This window comes from Pseudorasbora parva, chromosome 12 (assembly GCF_024679245.1).
Source record: "Pseudorasbora parva isolate DD20220531a chromosome 12, ASM2467924v1, whole genome shotgun sequence".
NCBI classification, from domain to species: Eukaryota; Metazoa; Chordata; class Actinopteri; order Cypriniformes; family Gobionidae; genus Pseudorasbora; species Pseudorasbora parva.
The window spans coordinates 40,439,605-40,463,012 of NC_090183.1; the positions used below are offsets into that span (position 1 = coordinate 40,439,605).

General features: G+C 38.0%; 1 protein-coding gene across 4 annotated transcripts in view; it reads right to left on the reverse strand.

Annotated features, from left to right (window-relative positions):
• The window catches only part of grm4 (glutamate receptor, metabotropic 4), a 266,396-nt gene that overhangs the window by 154,299 nt on the left and 88,689 nt on the right, over positions 1-23,408 (reverse strand). For all 4 annotated transcript variants that reach the window (XM_067460285.1, XM_067460283.1, XM_067460286.1 and 1 more), the window contains one exon: positions 7,829-8,723. In XM_067460285.1, the coding sequence (XP_067316386.1) occupies positions 7,829-8,356 (528 nt within the window). In that variant the 5' untranslated portion in view covers positions 8,357-8,723. The remainder of the gene's footprint in view (positions 1-7,828; positions 8,724-23,408) is intronic.

A 23,408-nucleotide genomic window follows, 5' to 3' on the forward strand; every position in this document is an offset into this window, starting at 1 on the left:
AATGTCAACATGAAACGCCATTTGCAACCCATTTTGAATGGGATATTCAATAAGAAATGGTGGGTGGGACATGATTTTATCCATCGTGCATTGACTGGATCGTGAAAAATGGTCTCGGGCATCATTGGAGGGGAGGGGCTGAAAAATATAAGTCATACATCCTGAGATTTTCATAATTTATTATCATAACTTTCAAATCAACTTAGATAATTAATGTGATACAGATAACACATTTTTTTGAGTTTCTATTAAACCAATCCACTTTGTTTGTATTAAATCACATTTTTTAATTAAATTAACTTATCCAACTCAATTAAACCAACAATATATATATTTTGTACAGTGTCGGAATAATGTACACCAATGAGTCATGCATAATAAGATGTGAAATGTGTATTATGAAAGTACATATGGGTCAATTTAGCTTTTTTATGTTGACTTCAATACAAAAAAAAAAAAAGTAAACGATGTACATACATTTGGACAAGAAATATAAATCTTTTTAGACAACAATATTGCTGAAATAAAATAGCCTGGTGTTGTTTATTAGCATAGCTGTGAACCCTGGGCAGTTCTGTGACCCATAATAGCAATTCTGATGGTCTGCCATAACATAAATTTTTAACAGGCTGTTTGCATTATACTAAGATAGTGGGGTAGTTTTGCTTTATAGCCATGGAAGTAAGAAACTCTGCAAGCTAGTCTTACATTATCAGTGGTGGGAACATCCAAAATGCTTCAGATAGTTTCATTTCAAGCGTTTTGGCACTGAAAACTCAGTGATTAATCCATTTTAGTTCAACAATGAGAGATAACTGGAGGATGTTGCTGTAAAGTTTATGACAGCTTTGAGTTTGACTGAGAAACTCTCTGTTAAATGATGCTGGCAAATTTCGCAAATTTCCAAACAAGAATTAGTGCTTTTTCTTCCTCACTCCAGCCTCTACTCTGAATGGGCTGTCAGATTTTTCAATACATAGATGTTGAGGAAGGGTAATTTGCTGCTTCTAGCTGCTGTTATGTAATGCTGATGTAAAATATTAATAATGAAAAGCTCAGAACTGCCAAATCTATGCTAGGGAAAGAGCTTTTTGTTAACCCCCTAAACTGCATGCAGGTGGCAGACCTTCCATCTTGAGCAGGGAGTTCTTGCAAGAGTATGCAGTTTTCTTTCTCCCCGGTGTTTGCATGTGTGCATGTTCGCAGTGGTGGGCGATGGTTGTGTGCGTATGGATGTGCATTTGCGTATGCTAGTTATGCATTTTTCCTGTTCCTCAGTGCTTCAGATTCTATAATTGAAAACTAGCGAAATGCAAGCAAAAGGCCAATAGCTGCATCTGGTCAGAGACATGTTAAATTCAGTGAGACTGTCTGGAGCAAAAGTATTTTTGCTGATCCACAAATTCTTTTACTGCCTTGGGTAAGCATAGACCAGCTCTTTGAGCAGATGTGGCAGATATTTACAGGGGGGGTTTTTTCACTCTGTAATGCATACAGACTCTTATTGCGAAAAAAAGTACTGTGATGCTACCGTGATGGTATCAGATTATAAGTCATGGTGCTTTAATATATACATAGAGACACTATAAAGAGAAGCCATTGTTAGGCTATTCCTTTGCTATTAGCGGAGACAAAATTTTTATGGGTATTATATTCAATGTCTGATTGAAAAAGTTGCTAAAATTACTTTACTATTTAGTAATAACCATGAAAATACATTCAAGGGATAGTTCACTCAAAAATGAAAGTTATCCCATGATTGACTCTCCCTCAAGCCATCCTAGGTGTATATGACAATCTTCTTTCAGACGAACACATCAGAGTTCTATTTAAAAATATCATTGCGCTTCCAAGCTCTATAATGGAAGTGAATGGCGGTCCTGATTTTGAAGTCCAAAAAAGTCCATCCATCCATCATAAGAGTAATCCATACAACTCCAGGGGGTTAATAATAGCCTTTTGAAGCAAAGCGATGAGTTTTTGTAAGAAATATATCCATATTTAAAACTTAATACCCTAAAGCCCTATTTGGAAGGTAATTGTTTCTCGTAGAATCATAAGGTATCTTCATCACTGACAGGGGCTAGTCAGTGATTTATTGCCGTCCAAATCCAGATTATCATTGTTTTTCCCCCACCACCCGCATAAAAATCCCCGGCCGAATTACCCACCAAGGTCTCGTGGAGTGTATGCAATATCATGGAGTGTATACGGCAAAATGAGTTTTGCCGTGCCTATGGTACGCAGTTTTTTGCCTGCATATGATATGCACTTTATGGCGTATTATACGCACAATCTATCCACCCCACCACCCCCATCCTACCCAAGAAAGTGTCATATACACGCCATAAAGTGTGTATCATATGAGTTTTGGCGTGCCTATGGTAAAAAACTGCGTACCATAGGCACGCCAAAACTCATTTTGCCGTATACACGTCACGAGATTGCACACTCGTACTATTAATACCCATTTTCGTGAGATTGTGCTCATGTATCACTTAAAAATTCACTGTTTATATCCTTTTTGGCCACTGCAGAGCACCGTACGGTTGAGCTTCGCTGTGGCATTTGGATGCATTTTAAAGATCTAGACTTTTTTTAATGAAATGCTGGCAAGTATTTCCATATATGTTAAAATAACCAAGCATGATTATGATTACCTCATGTAAATAAGAGGACATGAGCATGGACTTTCCGCTCAGCTTTCCGCTCATGTCCATGTGGAATAAAATTACATCCTTTATTTTGAGATAAAATATAAGTAAATTAATGTTACTTTACTGGTTACTTGAAAAAAGTAATCCAGTTAATCCCCAAAACTGACATACAGTACATTAATGAGGCTGTCTCATTTCAGAAGAGCAACCATTATTAAATAGATTGTAGAGTGTTTTGAAATATTTCTATTGAAAATATTTTAGCGGTCGTCGAATTGAATCTTTGCCAAATATTAATTTGATAACTTCATGTGACGATACTTGCTGTTCCGCAGTACTGGTTCTGACACAGTCTGCTTTAAAATGGTCTCATGAGTTTTTTTGGAAGCGGTCTGTGAAGAGTATGACATTTTTTAATAGTTTTTGTATCTGTTGAATGCATGAATACAATGGCCAATCAGATGTGTTTAAAGGGGTGGTTCTGTGGTGTTTTTCTAGGCTTGGTTGTGTTTATGGGGCATAGTATAATATGTCTTAATACTTCTTCTTCTTTTTTTTTAAACGCAGTAATTTTCTTATATTTGACCTTTATTCCACACTGCTGTCTCCACTGTCCTTTGAACGGCTTGTTTGCTTCCTGCTTCTATGAAGCCCATCCCTCCGAAAAATGCATTGGTCTTAGATTGGTTAGATGGCCAAATGTAGTTTCCTGTATTTTTATTGGCTGAAGTGCCAAGCACAGGTTGCCGGAAACGCCACGGCCCTTACCATTACGGGCAGACGTGACAATAGTGGTGTAAATAATGGCGTCAATATTGCCATACTAATTTGAGCCCGAATTAGACCCAGACAGCTGGGATGAAGGTCAAGCAAAACCTCTGAACGCAAGGCTTTTAAATAGACGTTAGTGAATGGTAAGTATTTGCGTATTTCGTATTTTTGTAGTGTCATTGTCACCATGCCGCCAAATGGTCTTAATGCAACCAAAACCCACACAGAAACTACACATTTAAAAGACATGTACTTAGGTTTAGGCCCATAAACAGCAGCTTCTGCCTTTAAAGTGGGAACTTCTTCATCTTTTAGTATGAGCCTTTGAGCAAATCTGAAACTGAAAAACTGAAATGAACACAAATTGTAACCATTGCTCCCGAAGTCCAGCGTCCCGAGGAAGGCGGAACACAGAAGTCATGCCCTTGGGGTGAGAATAACATTATTTCGATGGCATGTCGGCAACACTGTAGCCTACTGCAACAGCTCTCTCTTCCGTAATGACTGTGGACGTAGCATCATCCACTTTGTTGCGTGTTCGCGGGGACAGTGTTTACGTTAATAGCAAGGGTTTATGATGTCACCAACCTGGAAAAGAAGCTTGTTGTAGTCCAAACTGGCCGTTTTTGTAGGCAAAAAACTGCCATAACTTTACAAGACAATATCTCCGTTTGCATTGAACTTTCAGCGCTGTAACTTTGCAGATACTGTTTATGCTCAAGCAGCAACATTACACACTAACTAAAGTTAAAAAAGTGAAATTGCATGCAATCACCCCTTTAAGTAAGTGTTTGTTCAGCATAAGTTCTGCAAGCTCACAAATCCTTTCATTATAACAAATGTATAAACTTGATGTTGTCGACATCTTTACAGATTATAACAGTTTTTCTATAATACGTTTTAGCAAGAATGCAGCCTAACAATGTAATTGGCTGCTTCAGTGATTATAATGGCAAAGATCTTTGCTCACTTTTTAACTTCACATTGGAAAGTTTCTGGATTGACAACCATATTTAAATGTGTGATTGAATTCAATCGACAGTGATAACCATAGCAATGGACAGTACAAAAACTATTTCATGAATAAATAGGATAAGTTATTATTGCAAACTTTCTATTTGTATATAATTTGAATTTATTGTCAGTACTAGGCTCACAGTTCACATGAGTAGGGTTCTTTGTACTGTGTGTGGATGACCGTGTTTGTCCCTGGATTGTTATTTCTCATGAGGCATTATTACAGTCATCTCTTTCTTACTTTTGAGTGTAATGGTTGCTTTTCTGAAACAAGCCGGCTTTGATGATATATGTAGCCGACAAATTCAACCTTCAGAGAGCTCAGCCTTAGAAATTAGACACAGCTAGTGCCATTTATTTACTGAGAGAGTCATTCTATCTTTCCGTTGGCGGAGCAAAAATAGTCAAGTTTATTGTAGTTTATTTACATAGTAGTTTGTTTGACTGTTGTATAAAATCAAACTTACATTTACAATGCCTATACTTTATTGCAATCTCACTTGTCAAAGTGTATACTTATGTAAATGTATGTAAAAATACAGTTTATAGTGCAAGAAATATTATAATTTGCTAATTTATTAGTGTAATCTTGACTAGCAGCTTTGGAGTTTTATATCTTTTACCATTCAAGTAGATCGTAGCATTACCTAACATGCCTGCCGAGAGAACTGACTTGCCTCAAAAGGACTTTACCACAGTACTGAATGATTACACACTCTGTTACTTCAAAGAAGACCATGATATTACTACAGCACATGCCCAAAATACCATGGTAATATTTTTTTGTCAGTGAGGACTCAGTCTAATCCAACATTTTTCATTCAAATGAAAACATCCCTCTTACCATTTTTTTACGCATTGTACTTTGATGGTCAAAGCTGAAGCCATTATCTAAGTGGATTATGAAAAGATTCCATCAGCTCTGACTGAAACCTTTTTCAGGCTTCTGGTAAAATGGCTCTGAACATTCTGGAAGGAACGCATGTTGTAGATGAGTAAAGGAAATTGCGAATGACTGGAAGGAACCGGGGCATTTATGCGTAGAGTGCAGGACAGTGTGGTTTATGAGCGAGGTGCATCTACATTAACCGCCACTGAGGTGGGCAAGGCTAAGACAGATGTAGTTTGACTTTGTGCTTTTAAAAGAGAAGCTCTTGTAAAACAGTTGATCTAAAGTTCCTAATAAGAGGGTTTTCTCAAAAGCGCTCAGTGAATTTATGAGTGTACGAGCTCATCCCGCAGCGAGGACTCCCCGGATGCCCTGTCGCTGCACCTGCTGCCTCTTTTTCTCAATAACACCAGTGTTTTAACTGCGAGCTTTAAATGCGCTTATATCGGCACTCGTGCTCGAGGCCTGTCATCTCCACTCGCTGCTGCTGAGTTACCCCGCCTGAGATCTGTCTTTGATCACAACTCTGGCTGATGAATGGCACTGTGTAGTCGGCATTTCAGAGGGTAAATATCCATTAAACGTTGGGCATCTGTCTCTGGGCGGCCTGGCTGAGGAACGAATGAGAATCGGCCTCGCTGACGCCAGGTCAGTGCTATTCTGAGCTAAACACGGACTCTTGCATTATTCATATTCCTGAGCTGTAAACAGATGCAAATCTGATCTCCAAACTCAAACAAATTTTTCAAACATAACCACGGCCCCCTGCAAAAGGGAGAGGTATTTGATCTCAAGTCGAAGGGTACATCAACGGATGCCCGCAGAGGGTCCTATAAAGAGCCTCTTTAATGGTTAGCCTTGAGCTGTTCAAACTCTCATTGTCAGGTCCATGTTCACAATTCACAGATTCAATTAACAATTCACACATTACATATACAAGACAAGATACAATACATCATGTTAAACCCATAATCCACATTTATTATCCGTATCCCATATTGCATGTTAACGGGGGTGCAAAACTGTTTTATTTGCATATTCAGATTCTGCCCCAAGGTGATCATCAAAGTGTGAAAGTGTGCATTTAAAATTCATCACGGTGAAGAATTACCCACTTCCACAACAATGCGAAAAGAATCAAATCTTGACTGGAAGTGCTGTATTTCTTTAGCTCAGCTTCATCCGTTTAATGCCGTAAACATTATGTTAACATTTTTTAGGAAATAAGCCATGTTTACATTATCAGACAAGAGCCTAGTAATTTGCACAGAATGAGTTGAGGAATGCTACAGACTTTGTTTGGTCATGGCTAAGTGAATGTAAGAACCCTCCGATTGCTTCTTATAAATTATACATTCACTGGGATAATGCTTTCCACTCTGCCTACCAAAGGAGAAGCCCAAACAGCAGAGATACAGAAAAGAAAGATACAGATGCAACAGCGACAAAATCCAATCCCACACATCAATGTGTTCGTTTCAAACCTGTGAAAAGACCAGCATAGCCAATCTTCAGCGTGTTGGTTTATTTAAAAAATAAAATAAAAAATAAGCTGGTCCGGTGGTGTAACCAGGCTTCTTAACTTGTTTAATCAGTAAGACCTCCATGATCAGGACGAATGTGTTGGCTGACGAGTATCAACAGCTAGGCTTGCAACAGTAGGATTTCTGCTCTGCAAAAAAAATGCTTTTCCTAAAGTATTTTTATCTTGTTTCCAGTCCAAATACCATATCTAAAAATTCTTAAATCAAGATGCAATTACTTGACAAGTAAAATTAAATAAGATATTACTTCTAGTTTTCTGGAAGAAAAAAAAGAAAGAAAACGAAAGTGAGTTTTTGCTCAAACCAAGCCAAATGATCTGTTTCCATTTGCATTAAGATTTTTTTTTTTTTACCCCATTGGCAGACAATTTAGTAAAAAATAAATAAATAAAATACTCACTTACTTTAGTGAGAAAACAGAAATGATATCTAATGCAAGTTTACTTATATTGTATCTTATATTAAAGGTTTTAAAATATTTGGACTGGAAACAACACAAAAATACAGCATTTTTGTCACTACTAATTTAGACACTTTTTGTTTGATCAGTAATATTTTTGGCTTTTGTTATTAAAATGGCATTTAAATTTAATCATTTTTTTACTCTAACCAATAATTATAACAAACAAAATAAAATGAAAAGCATATTGGATTTATTATCCAATAATTAATTTTTATTTTATAATTTATAATAATTGTTATTATTTTATATTTTTGTTAATAACTTTATTAATTTATCAAATAATTTGTCCTAATTTATTTAACAAATGTTATGATGTTATTATACTTTTTATCTATAATAAAATAGCAGATAAGGATACTAAAACTTTTGAAACTATTAGTCATTTCATTAGTATTAAAACTAACCTGGACCAGCATGGAAATTCCATCATGATCAATCCAAATCCACCGCAAAAATAAACCCCAAATATTATGATAATGCCGTTTACCTTAAACAGTCGGAGGATATTAGCCACCATTATAGACACGGAACTGGACGACGCTCCAATGACACCCACCACCCTTTCCGGCTTGGTAATGATGGGCGATCCACCACCTTGGCACTTCACATCCGTGCCGTCCTTCTCGATGAGCGCCTGGACAAAAGTTAGAGACTGCTCCAGAGCGTGAGTGTCCCGCGAGCACGTGTCCAGAATGCGGGCGCCCAGCGTGATGTTCGGGAGCAGTTCGTGGTCATTGTTGATGCGGTCCAAAGCAAAGAGCATAGCTTCCAGACGATGGATCCCCTTTTCCTTTTTTAGCTCACCGCAGGGTTTGCCCTCGTGACCCCGGGCGTGAACCGGAAACAGGCCGCCCAATGAAATGTCCCCATCAATCCGGATAGAGTTTAGATGTGTGTGGCCGGGACCTTTGGGCTTTGCAGCCAAAGCAATCAGGAAGAGGTAGAGAAGAACCAATGCTGAGGCCTGACAGCGACGGCTGGTCCGTCCAAAAGTTATGCCCATGGCTGAAGACATTGCAGTGAGCCTGTTTCAACCCAAGTGTGTCTACTTTGGGATCTGATATGTGTCACGGCTGAATTAATGGGTCAATGGAGGCACCCTTTCACAGGGCACATTTTTTTAAAGTTCATAGTTATGTCACGTTGAGACGCATTTGTAATTGAATGGAATGCTCATCAGGTTCTTTAGGCAGCTTTCTGAGTCAATCCTCTTTATCTCCTGTCAAGGAACTTCCTCCGGAGTCCTTTGATGAGATTAAAGGTTAACCGTACGTCTTTGGTCCCTTGCTCCTTCTAGATTTCCAATCGCCCTGTCTGCTAGTGGAGGAGGTTGGGGGTCTTGTGGTACAAACACAAAGCTTCACCCACCTGTGTGCACCTTCCTGGAAAAAAGAGGAAGAAGAAAGGAATCAGTAAGCAGTAGAGAAAGATGATAAACTCAGATGTTTCTGTCAGTATGGGGATTGCAGCACTTCCATTATTTTCCTTAAAATTTCCTTTGCAGCAGCTTAGTGAAACCAGGTTTCTTACTGAAAACTAACTTGCTTTTTCTCCCCCCCCTCCCCCCCTCTATAGTTTGAATTTAAAACGTTGCTATGGGTTCCCAAGGTCGAGAGAAATATGCTTTGGCTCCCACATGTCTCTTTTCAACATTTTGAATGAAGGAGCTGCATTCCAATGAACAGTTCCTACCCAGAGAGAGAGAGAGAGAGAGAGAGAGAGAGAGAGAGAGAGAGAGAGAGAGAGAGAGAGAGAGAGAGAGAGAGAGAGAGAGAGAGAGAGAGAGAGAGAGAGAGAGAGAATTATCTATGTAATGTGCTGTTTTCGTTTTTTCGCCCCATCTGAAATGACAAGCTCTGATAAAGGAAATGAGTTTGGTTGATGAAAATTGTTCTGCACACACCGCATACTGACATAAAGCAAACCCTTTAATCTTTTCCCCAACGGTCACCGCAGGATATTTAAAGTTCTCGCGATGGATTGTTACTTGGTAACCTCGAGGTCATGAATTAATTTAAGAAATGAGATTTAATTTGTATGACACTGATCTCGATGTGGGGACGAGTTACTTCCCACAACTTTGACAGACACTGTTATCATTACTCCCTTAATCGTTGCCTAATTGGGTTAAAATTTGCATACTGGAATATTACAACAGGTTTTTTTTCAGTATCCATGTGCATACATTTGAGTTGCTGAGAGTTTTAAACACTTTAGGCTCTATCGTGCACCCAGCGCAATGCGAAAAAACAGTGTTTTTTGCTAGTTTCAGCCCGACGCAGTCATTTTCACGTCCTGCACCATGTTGTTTAAACAGCAAATGTACACTCTGCTTATTACACACACAGGGACACGCAGCAGCACACAAACATATTTAAATATTAAAAATAAAAGGATTCCTCTGAGGAGCATTCAATCTTTTGCCTCCCAAATTCCACCATTTAAATATTGATTACGCCCATGGTGCGAGCGCAACTGGCTTTTAAAGGAAAAGGGAGATGAGACTCTGATTGGTTTAATTTCTGTTATGTCCAAAACGCACCCATGACTCATTAAGAGAATCGACACAACTCTTTTGGGCCATGTGCCTGGCTCGCAGACCATTTTTTCCAACATTAAACTAGCTAAAGTTTGTTCAGACACAACCTAAGCGCACCTGCGCCGTGCGCTTTAGATTGTTAAAATAGGGCCCTTTGTTTTAATGGTGAGTGCTAAATTGATCTAGCCATATTTTTAATGCCTACACAATATCATTATCATGCACCATCATGATTCACATGACTTATTTTCACCTCCTCCAGCTCACTCTTCCACTTCATATGTATCTTTTTGCTTTTTGTCAGACATCCATAACGTTAAAATATTCCTTTATATCCCTCTTTATGTACAGTTCTGAATATTTTAAGATTATTTTTATGATTTTCATCATAAAATGTAGTTACGTTCTTGCACGCTGTGCATTTTCTTAAACATGGATGCAGTTTAAACAAATTATTTTCAAGCCTTGATCTCTGTGAATCTATTTGGCACCATTTTGTTCATCTCACTTATTTACAAGGTGACAGAAAAAAGCTCAGAAATTCTCTTTTATGCCTTTGTAAGCTCTAACTGACCTGCTCTCATTCTATCTAGTCTTTTCTTCACATCTCTTCCCACCTCTTCCTCTATCAGTACACTATACGCTAGCTCCACACTTCTCCTCCAGTGCACAGGCACTTCAAAGAATTACAACAGGTCTTCTGAAGTGACTATGAAATGCTTTTTTAATGTTGGCAAATGTACTTTGATATTAAAGAGGGAACTGGGGAATCCTTCCTCTGGGAAAAGAAGTTCGTGTGAGAGACCACGGTGAGGCTTGAAGCACATGTTCCACTCTCCCACGCTCACAGCTAAGGGAAACATTGCCAAACACGTGAGCGATGGAACGCAGCCTAGATTCAAAGGTGTTTGTCTTGAATGATTTGCTGTTAGGCGTTTTTAACGGTGTTGAGGGGTAAGTAACTAAAAGTAGCCATTCTTAAGCAACTCATCTACATTTCTCAGTATGATTGTATAGCAGAAGAAAGAAAAAAAACCAGTAGACAAATCTAGTTCGACAAAATGCCATATTTTGTTTCACGTGCATCATAAAAAATGCCTCAGTGTTTAGCTTGACTGTAGCTTAGGTATATTCTGAGTAGTTCTAGCTTAGGAAGCTACAGCACCCAACACTGTTAATAACTCCCTGTGATTTTTAAGGAGAAGCCAAGCTTGTTAGGTGGCTGTTGACCCATATGAAGCTGTCAGCATGATCTGCGATCATTGCGGTGATTTGCGGGGAGTGTCAGCCCTACCACAGAAGTTAATTTAATTCATTAGTTAAAGTTAATTGACACTGCATGGCTGTCTGAGGACGTAATGGAGATATAATAAGCGCAGAGATTTTCTATCAGCAATAGACTTGGAACCGATAGTGGATAACAGCAATTAAACATTTTTTGCTTTTTGAGGTCATTTTCAGTTATTTCAGATCTGGAGTGCTAGAAACTGTTTGGCATATTTAATTAGAAAAATCTGAATTGTTGAAATGTTGAAAACTCTGACTGAAGTTCACATCTAGCTCTTGCCTTTTAAATATACCAGTGGTAGAATTTGCAGCACCTTTAACATAAAAATGTATTTGAGCCTCAGTGCTATTTGACTACTTGAGCAGTGAAAAAAATCATGGTAATGCCTTTCGTTTTCATTTTTGCACAAATAGACCATGAGGGAATCACCATAGTAGTCTTTGAACTATAAATGGAGCATCATGTAGATATGGAATCATACAGTATTCTCTACCTCACTCTTTCTGTGTGTGTGGGGTGGCGGTCCAAATGTCCCCATAAGGATAGTAAAACCTGAGATCCCCTACAGTGTGGGGACCAGTCAGCAGTCCCAACAATGTAAATGGATGTAAAAACATACTAAATTATGTTTTTTGAAAATGTAAAAATGTCTCTGTGATTTCCTGTGATGTGTAGGTTTATGGGCAGGGGCAGTGTAGGGGGATAACATGTACAGTTTGTACGGTATAAAAACCATTACGTCTATATTTGTCTCCTGCACTGCCATGTTTTTCACTTTTTTGGTTACCTTCTTACCCCTCTTTATCTGTCAAATTTGTTTTAATACCCAAGTTATTAAATATTTAACTTTTAAAAAGCAATTTCACTTTACAGTATAAGCTGTTTAATTGTTGTCATTCTTTTCTGCAATTTTTCACTTACATACACAGTTTTATTTATTTGTCCTGTATTTGTGTGCATCATCACTGCTGCCTGTGTTGTTACTCCAGTAATTCTGTGTCATTTTGGTTCATGGCAATCAATAGATGAGTTCAATAAAACAACCCATCATGTCAAACATTTAACCCAACCAGTAAAAACAACCCAGTGCTGTAGTCCTCAAAGTTGAACATTTTCTGGCCACCGAATCGAACACTAATCTATCGCAGCCTCAATGAGTCACACACAATAACTGGCCATTTCAGATGTTACACACGCTCTGAACAATATCAGACTAGACAAAGACAAATACTACTGAGGTTTTGAAATCGCAACCCTCTAATTGGTACTGCAAATAATGTTTATGGCATTCTGAAAGATCTGCATGTGTCTAAAGCTTCCCAAAATGCCTCCTGCAATTGGTCGTAGCACATGACTCGATTGCTAACCAAGGCCACATTAGAGCCAGTGAGTAAGCAATCATTAAATCCCTTCAGGAAAGGGGGAAATGTTTGGAGCCGACATTTGCTAGCCTAAAAAGCGAAAATACCTTCAATTGTAAACACTTTTGCTTTATTTGACGTTTATAGGATGGAAAGACTGTCAAAACAACATCCACATGCACAGGCAAGTACTCAAGGCATAGCAAAATCGTACAAATGAGCCAACAACCAGGTGCAAACGTTGTGTTGCACACTGGATAATGTTGTCGTCTGTTCCTTTTCTCAAAACACAGAGCAGTCACAATGTTAATGCGGTCGATAAACAAAGGAATCGCAAAAACAATACAGCACCGTAGCGCTCCTTGCTATCTCTAGATAGCAGTTTAAAGAGTTATGTTGTTTCTACAGGAAATTCGGTAACTGACAATAATGTTGTGCCTTTTTAAAGGCACTTATTTAAAGTTATTTCCATTTTCTGTTACCCAAGAGCACTGTATGTGTGTGCAAGGTCTAGTATGCATACTGGAGAATAGCAACCTTTAGTCTGCAGGCTGCCCAAGGGAACCTCCACTTAGCAACAGGCTAATAAATCTTCGCTGGTGCAGTGTGCCGCAGAGAAATGGTATTGTTCCTCATATCCTATCTGATATCACACTCAAGTGTGTGCTCAAAGAAATATTAGATATGGCAATTATAAATAGCGCTAATGAGATCATTATCTGTTTCTCATAATGCAGTACATATTCGAGGCTTGTATTTGACTCCACCTCCAAGACTCTTAATGCTAAGCCATTGCTGTTGTAAAAGGACGATTACTTATCGCGCACTGCAAAATTAGAAGCACAAATTGCCGTCTCACTGGGAATGTTTTTACAGTGAGCATATTCTTGATCAAATTAACCTATCTGCACAGTCTCGGGAAAGACGTGTACAAAAAGAGCTGCAGAATTTGGATTACACCGCGCGGTCGCCCACACATGCCATTCACAGGTTTCTTTTTTAAAGCACCTCCTTGTCTCGGTTTCTTTAAGCGTGTTGGGCTGACACCATTCAGTCAGTTAGAGCTGTAATTGATCTTAAAGGAATAATCTCTTTCTCATCTCTTCTAGAAACAGGAGCGATGTGGGCCACAATGGGAGGAGGTGCCGTGGAAGAGCTCTTATTCTGGGAGCAGATCCTTTGTAAGAAGACTGAAGGTGACATGGTGGCTTTAATGCACACCCTTTCGAGTGGAGAAGTAATTTGGACCTGATCATTCACAGCAAATTCAGTTTAATCAATGTAGAGTGAATCAGGCAGGCTAAGGTCAGGCCTATTTTCCAATTCACAGCTCAACTATATGGCTTCAGTTTGAGTCTGGGAACAGATAAGGGGCTTACACAAATAAAGTGACTGTGATTAGCAGAGAGTGGAGATGGAGATGTTGAAACACAGTGAAGAGGGCGATTCGTTTCAGTTGTACACAGACTTGGTATAGTTCCCATCAATACTAACAGAAGCCAGTCTTTAAATAAGTTTGATTTCTCAAGAAAATTGGCAAGGTTACACTGGCAATAGGAGATGTTAATTTGTGGTTTTGCGACATTTTATTGCTAGCAGGATCAAGGTCATGTTTAATCCCAAAGCCAAAATAACAAATATAGGGAATTATATTTTACAAAAAGAGAAAATTAAGCCTTTTTTGGGGAACATTATTTTCATTACAGTTGAGCATTACAAATTTTACAAACGATGTGGTTGGTGCTCATGAACATCTTGATGGTCCTTAAAGAGGCTTCGTTTTCTGTTGAAATCAACATCGCTGGTTGAAATGACTTTAAAAAGATTTTCAAGTAGCTGCAGGATTTGTTGAGCTGATTAGTTGAGCTGTTGTTTACTCATTGTTTATGAGACCTAAATAATTCAATCAGGGAATTTGGATCGACATAATCCAATGTATTTTAAACATCCGTTCCCTGTATCTGAAAATAACCTGGTTGACTCAAGGCCTAAAGAGACTCCACCAAATTGAAACACCAATGAGATACATGCAACATGTCAATTCACAAAGCTTTGTCAACTTTTCCATCACATTAGTGGAATAACAGCATATTATCACATCCAGATAACTGTACAGCCTGCTACAACTGAAATTAGCTTTGGGATCAAGAGAGCACGTCAGGAAATATTGTTCGTTTGAGAGTTCCCTGAGGCTCCCTTGCTGATTTAGGCAAATACCACAAAGTTTTTGGCCCAGGCATTAAAATGTTGCCACGATAAGCATTTTGTTGACTCACTGACCTTAAGGGCCGTTATTGTTGTCTTGTGATTGGCTGACAGGTCTTTCAGCCATGCAGATCTCTTTCTACAATACAGTGGACTCACAACCACACACTGTATGAAGATAAGAAGCTGAGGCACTTAATATTTTACTAGCTGCCTGCTAGTGAGCACCATGGGGCTTGCACCCCGCCAAAAGACAAAGATAGAACTTGAATGTGGGATGTCACAGTCTCCAAAAAAGCTCAGAGACTGCATGGCAAGCAATAAATCAGAACACACACATAAGAAGGTCAGAAACACACTTTATGCAACCACAGAACTTAGCAAACACATTGCAAGCATGCAGCCCTGATGTATATAAATTAACATCCATACTTGTGTTTAGTTGGCACTGGTTGTAAAAAGTAGGTAGGTTTTTGAATGTGTTAGTATTCAAGTAGCTATCTATAAGCATGTTAATAGTTTATTCTTACCTAAATTGCTCAACAATATCCTCTTTATTATTATTATTATTTTATATTTTAAAATATTATAAAATGTATTGTTGCATTTAAGCGTGAGCTATCATTTTGTATTATATTTTAAGTTTGTGTTCATATATACACAGTCAACAGTTTTTCTTTAACTAAATTACCCAACAATATTCTCTTTAAAGATGTTTAAAGATTATCTTTAAAACTATACTTTATCATTATCAATATTTTATCAAATTTGGCCCCTTTTTTAAATCAACCCCTTTTGAAAAGGGGTCATTTATGGAGGAAATAAAATGTTCCTTGAGATTATGACATACAAGCGGTCATCATAGTATAAGAATATCCTGTACATTTCAGAACTGAAAACGTTCTTGTTAGTCTAAAATCAGCCTTTATTGTAATGAAGTCAAGCGAACGACTCATTGTGGAATGTGCCTATGATAGACAGGTGACCAACTAGTAAGAAGAAAATCAACGCCTACATCACTGTAACTTTGGCCCCGCCCATATGCGAGAAAATCAGGATCACTCTACAAAAAATGTGGTTATTTCTTTTCATTAATTTCATTAATGTGAAAGTCTCAATTGAGCATCATTTATTTGTATTTGGTACATTTCACTGTGGATTCTTTGCTCTATCAACCGCAATTTTGTCTTTTATGATATGGACTCAATAGTAATGCTATAACGTAAGTGACTGCGTTAATTCTAATGCCTGATCTGTGACCAGTGATGTCTGATATGTAAGGCTTCATGTACAGTCAAATGTTCTTTGTCTTTGTGTCAGTAAATTAAACAGTCAACTTCACATTGTTACTTTTAGAAGGAAAAAATAATAATCTGTTATTTAAATTGTGATTAAATTATATATAGAAAACGATCAAAAAATGCTCCCTTTAGCATTTAAATCAGAGGCTAAAATAAGGGTAGAAAAAATGCATTTTATTTCTAAATTATGACACTTTTTTATATAAAAATCATACTAACACCCAGGAAATATTATAAAAGCAATAAAAGCAATGCCGTTAATGACCCCTTTAAAGAGAATTTAAAGATAAACTGTCTATAACTGACAAAAAATATTGTACAAAATTACAGAACAGGCTTAAAATGCAACAACGAATTTGATTATATTTTATCAACTATATAGTCCATCTTTCTAAAAGAAGGTTGGTTTAAAGATTATTTAGATCATTGCTTGTATACATATATACAGATATACACGCACCTAAAGGATTATTAGGAACACCTGTTCAATTTTTCATTAATCTAATCAACCAATCACATGGCAGTTGCTTCAATGCATTTAGGGTTGTGATCCTGGTCAAGACAATCTCCTGAACTCCAAACTGAATGTGATAGGATATCAAGCAATTTTGAGTGTGGCATGGTTGTTGGTATCAGACGGGCTGGTCTGAGTATTTCACAATCTGCTCAGTTATGGGATTTTCATGCACAACCATTTCTAGGGTTTACAAAGAATGGTGTGAAAAGAGAAAAACATCCAGTATGCGGCAGTCCTGTGGGTGAAAATGCCTTTTTGATGCTAGAGGTCAGAGGAGAATGGGCCGACTGATTCAAGCTGACAGAAGAGCAACTTTGACTGAAATAACCACTCGCTACAACCGAGGTATGCAGCAAAGCATTTGTGAAGCCACAACACGCACAACCTTGAGGCGGATGGGCTACAACAGCAGAAGACCCCACCGGGTACCACTCATCTCCACTGCAAATAGGAAAAAGAGGCTACAATTTGCACAAGCTCACCAAAATTGTACAGTTGAAGACTAGAAAAATGTTGCCTGGTCTGATGAGTCTCGATTTCTGTCGAGACATTCAGATGGTAGAGTCAGAATTTGGCGTAAACAGAATGAGAACATGGATCCATCATGCCTTGTTACCACTGTGCAGGCTCGTGGTGGTGGTGGTGTAATGGTGTGGGGGATTTTATCTTGGCACACCTTAGGCCCCTTAGTGCCAATTGGGCATCGTTTAAATGCCACGGCCTACCTGAGCATTGTTTCTGACCATCATGTACCCATCCTCTGATGGCTACTTCCAGCAGGATAATGCACCATGTCACAAAGCTCGAATCATTTCAAATTGGTTTCTTGAACATGACAATGAGTTAACTGTACTAAAATGGCCCCCACAGTCACCAGATCTCAACCCAATAGAGCATCTTTGGGATGTGGTGGAACGAGAGCTTCGTGCCCTGGATGTGCATCCCACAAATCTCCATCAACTGCATGATGCTATCCTATCAATATGGGCACACATTTCTAAAGAATGCTTTTAGCACCTTGTTGAATCAATGGCATGTAGAATTAAGGCAGTTCTGAAGGCGAAGGGGGTCAAACACAGTATTAGTATGGTGTTCCTAATAATCCTTTAGGTGAGTGTATTTTAATTTGTCTTGATGCATTTTTATGTTTTAAGAAACATTTAGCTGAACCCCCCCCCCTTTTTTTTTGTATAATGTGCATATGTTCCGTTTTCCTACAGAAGTTTGAAACTAAACAATATTTGGCAGACTACCATGATCCTCCTTTTTGACCCATGACCCCTGCTTTAAACTGTTGTCAGAAGCTTACCTGTAAGAAGCTGACCTGTAAGAGAAAACTGACTGTGTTCCAATGCCTGATGTTGCATCCCTTGAGGCAACACTGAGAATGCAATCTGAAGCCCTGCATAGAGTATGTTTCTTGCCACATACCTGCCATTAGATTCATTGAAATTTTGAACTGTGAGGCCAAAAACATGATGACAGTATGACATTTGATACGAAGATAGGAGTACTACCATGCTCTAATTGAATATTCTGATCTGTTTCCTCCAGAAAGATGGGAAACGGTCAACCCACAAAATTAAAGCTGTAAATATCTTCCAAAGCACATTTGGACTGGAGCGAATAACCAGATATCTTAGAGCGGCAAAATGTCACAGACAGCTGTGGGACTTCCACACGGCGCAAACACACACGGCAATATCACCACGTGTTTGCTGAGGCCAGTCATGGGCGAGAATAAACAGATATCTAAAGGTTGGGTGTGAGATCCTATAGGGAACGAGATAAATGTCATTTCACATTTCCTTAACCTTTGCATTGATAACAACACCTGCCTGGTTTGGAATCATCATGTAAACGCTGACTTACACTTTTTTTTCCCTTTATTGTCTAATAGCACGTTGACAGCACATCCTAGCTATGAAATTGCTTTTGCCTAACAAATAATGCTGCTGACAACGGACAGAAAAAGAGAACATGTTCTTGGTTGGTGTTAGATCTTATGCTCATTGTTAATAATTAATAAATGTAAATTTTTGTTGTTCTGTGCTTCACAAAATATCTGCAATTAATTCAGCCTTTTTTTAGCCATATCCAACACTGTGGGGAAAAAAAATGTTTTGCATGACAAAAATTAGTAAACAAGACAAATTTAAAGATTTGGTTTCAAATGTTTGTTTCAAACACAAGAACTTCACATACTTGGTTAAAGGATTAGTTTACTTTTAAATGAAAATTGCCCTGTGATTTACTCCCCCTCAAGCATCCTCGGTGTATATGAATTTCTCCTTTCTGATGAACACAATCAGAGTTATATTAATGTAGTAGCAGTGATGTGTCCACTGAGTTTCAAGCTTAAAAAAGCACATCCCTCATAAACATACTCAACATGGGTCCAGTGGGTTAATAAAGGTCTTCTGAAGTGAATCGATGGGGTTTACGGCAGTCCACCTTGCATATTCAACTTATGAAAAAAGTGTAACTGGCGCAACATAGTCTATCACTAAAATGTAGAGTACGCATTAGGCATGTGCCGATATCAATTTTTCATGTTGCATTTATTGCTGAAGCTTTTATCACCATATACGATATTATCACGATATTGAAATAAGTTGCAAAAAAAGTGTTGTCATAGCATAACAGCTTTAAGAACTATTTTTGTAATAACAAAAATAACTGAATGTTTAAATACAATAATACAATGCACCAAAAATACAGATCTGGAAAAAATTAAGAGACCACTTAACATTGAGAAATCAGTTTTAAGTGGTCTCTTAATTTTTTTCAGAGCTGTAAAAGTACAATTTTCAAACAGATTAAAGTGCAAAAGAATTAGGCTATAAAGAACAACAGGTAACAAATTAATATAAGGTCTCATTATTTAATGAATTAACTAAGATTGAGCAAAAGCTACATTTGTTACAGAAAGTATAAAGTTTTTGGTAATGTTAGTTAAGAAATACTGATCATTGTTAGTTTTATCTTAGGTCCATTAAAAAGTTATTTTGATTTTAATGTTATTAAAAAGTATCTAAGAAATTAACATTACTTACAATATATATATATATATAATAAATTCTTTGTAAGTATTTTTCATTGTCAGTTTGGTAATAATGAATTAGGCCGAACATGTTAAGTCGTATGTCTCAAAGTTTTACTGAACAATTAATCAGAAAAATTCTAATCATTAGGGCATGTTGTAGTCCAGATTAAAACGTAAAAATGTTTAAGTTTAAAATCAAATAGCCTATTAAGTCTTTAAGTATTTGGTGCTGTGATTAACAACATTGAGATTACAAAAAAACGAATGGATGTTTTAAAAACTTAATTAGCGTGGTTGCTTTTGTTTGCGGGGTTTCCGGGGTAACCGCAGCATTCTGCAGTTCATCAGCGCCCTCTGCTGACATTGAGCGGCCGTTCATTCAGCAGCGCATCTCCTTCACTCGTTCATGTGCTTCTCGTTTACATCTGAGCGCGTCTCTTTCACTCGTTCATGTGCTTCTCATTTACATCTGAGTGCGTCTCCTTCACTCGTTCATGTGCTTCTCATTTACATCTGAGCGCGTGTCCCTTTGACGCAGAATACTGCGGTGTTGAGCATTTATACGGCTGATGGGCAACATATTCTTAAGTGCATTATAAAAAATGTAGTAATTACGATATTTTGAAATGCCCACGATAACAATATCACGCATATTCATTATTGTGATATATTGCATTACCGAAAATAGGCACGTCTAGTAAGTGTTTTGAACTGCGAGAGGCATTACACTTTCTGTGCAAGTTAAATATGGAAAGCGCTCCAACGGAAGCTAGATAAACACGACAAGTTGAGTTTTTACCAAAAAGTTATATTTTGGTTTCATCTGACCATATGCTATTCTCCCAATCCTCTTCTGGATCATCCAAATGCTCTCTAGCAAACTTCAGAAGGGTCCGGACATGTACTGGCTTAAGCAGGGGGACACGTCTGGGAGGGCAGGATTTGAGTCCCTGGCGGCGTAGTGTGTTACTGATGGTAGCCTTTGTTACTTTGGTCCCAGCTCTCTGCAGGTCATTCACTAGGTCCAAGCTTCTTACCTATTTCAGATTCAGTCTTCCCAGCCTGGTGCAAGTCTACAATTTTGTTTCTGGTGTCTTTTGACAGCTCTTTGATCTTGGACAGTGGAGTTTGGAGTCGGACTGTTTGAGGTTGTGGACCGATGTCTTTTATACTGATAATGAGTTCAAACAGGTGCCATTGATACAGGTAACGACTGGAGGACAGAGGAGCCTCTTAAAGAAGTTACAGGTCTGTGAGAGCCAGAAATCTTGCTTTTTTTGTAGGTGACTAAATACTTATTTTACACCATAATTTGCTAAATAAATTCTTTCAAAATCAGATTTTCTAGATTTTTTTCTCATTCTGTCTCTCATAGTTGAATTGTACCTATGCTGAAAATTACAAGCCTCTCTCATCTTTTTATGAGGGAGAACTTGCACAATTAGTGGCTGACTAAATACTTTTTTTGCCCCACTGTATTTTACTTTATAAAGTTAAAAAATATTAATATTTATTTTTTACAAAACCCCATCGATTCACTTCAGAAGGACTTGATTAACACAGAGCCATGTGGAGTACATTTATTATGGATGGATGCATATGACTTTTTTAAGCTTCAAACTCAATAGACCCTGACACTGCCAAAGCTGGGAAGCGTCGGGATATTTATTACAACTCTGATTGTGTTCATCAGAAAGAAGAAAGTCATATACACCTAGGATGGCTTGAGGGTAAATAAATAATTTTCATTTTAAAGTGAACTACTTGCAAAAAATGTATTAATTATGAACCTGTTTTAAAATATGGTGTTGGTGTACAACCTGGTTTGAGCTATAATTATTTGCAAATGAATTCCAGTAAGTCTTCTTTCTTACATATATTTGCATTTTGAATTGTTATTGGCCATACTGTATAATAGACACCAATGGAACTTTTAACAAGTCTGGTGCTTTCACACAGAAAAAGATTAAAATCTAAACTTACTTTAAAATGTAACACTTTTCTTTTGTGGCCTTGAGAGCACTGGCATTTCCTTCAGGAAGAGCAAACCTATTTGTCTCTGCTTTATTACAGCAAACGCTCTTTTAACGTCCTTTAAAATTTATCCATTAAAAGAGAACTAAAAAATGCTTTCAAGCTGAATTTCAAATGAGGACAATCTGGTCGTGACAGAGGCAAGGAATTACATTCAAAGCGCATTTAGCACACGCAGTATAGAGAAACCCCCACATTAATATTTTCGATCAGCTATGCAGCACATTTCTTTCCTGGTGTTTTCAGATGGAAGCGGTACATGCACACTGAGGCGCACTTTGGTGCCACTAAAAGAGGGAAACCACCAACCGTCTATTTAAACTTCAAAGGGAAGCTGTGTCGGCTCTCTGATCCCAACACATTGGCACAACATTTGGAAAAAACTAGCAAATGAGGACAAGAAACAACATCAAGCAGATGTGTTTTTCTGACATGCTCATATCTCTCTTTCTCTCTTCCACCCTCTCTCTTTCCAACTGTTCTGCAGGGGGAAAGAGGAGGAGCTCTGTAATTCTCATTGCAGAGGAGCCATGCACAGCGGGAAAGTAGTGAAGGGAGGGAGAGAGGAAGAGACCTCCAGACACACAAACTAATTTACTCCGCAGCTGCCTCTTCGACCGCAGGTATGCGGCAGTGAGATCACCACAGAGGTCTAAGGCAGAGGTGCTCAACCCCTAGGAAAAACATTTCACACTGGACACAGTGCCGAGATTATCATCGCAAAATCAAACACTGAATTTATATATTCATTTAGCTTTTACATTATACAGTGCCAAGAATCAAACACTAAATTTATATCTAAAATATGTATCACATAAATTCAGTGTTTGATCTTATGGTATTGATTTTGATATTGCAATAAATGTAAAATTTGTTCCTAGAGAGAGAGAGAGAGAGAGAGAGAGAGAGAGAGAGAGAGAGAGAGAGAGAGAGAGAGAGAGAGAGAGAGAGACATGCGTGTGTGTGTGTGTGTGTGTGTGTGTGTGTGTGTGTGTGTGTGTGTGTGTGTGTGTGTGTGTGTGTGTGTGTGTGTGTGTGTGTGTGTGTGTATACAGGTTTATATTACTTTGCCAGCGGTCCCCGAGAGGGACGTTGATTAATAAACATACTAAATTATGTTGGGTTTTTTAATGTAAAAATGGAGAATGTTTTCTGTAATGGATAGGTTTATGGGGTTTGGCTAGGGTTAGGATAGAATAGTTTGTACAGTATAAAAAAACATTACGCCTATGGAGGGACACACAGCTATAGCAAAACCGAGTGAGAGTGTGCTCTATGTAAACCCTACGTTATGAGAAAAAAAATGTCTCCACACAGATGGCAATAACCTAGCCCTAACATTTTTTGGTCCCATGGGAAAATAGCTTATGAATCAGACTAAATTGTGTTTTTTGAAAATGTAAAAATGCAATTGTGTGTGATGGGTAGGTTTAGGGGTATTAGAATATACAGTATAAAAAGCGCTACATCTATGAAAAGTCTGCATAAAACATGAAAACACATTTTGCTATCCTAATGTACAATTGCAGTTAGATTTTGCATTTAGCATGTTTTTTTCTCCTCAGAACTGAACTCATTTTTGGGCCCCAACCCACCAATTAAGACCTATTGGTAGAACACTTACACTTTCACATACAAATGCACCATGGCTTTTGAATAAACTTTGGGTTCAGCATTTTCCTCAATATTTACACTGAAGTGCTCTGAGAGCCTCTTGACAAGCCACATGCTTATTACATAATCCAATCTCCAGTTCAGTTGAGTTTATTTTGATGA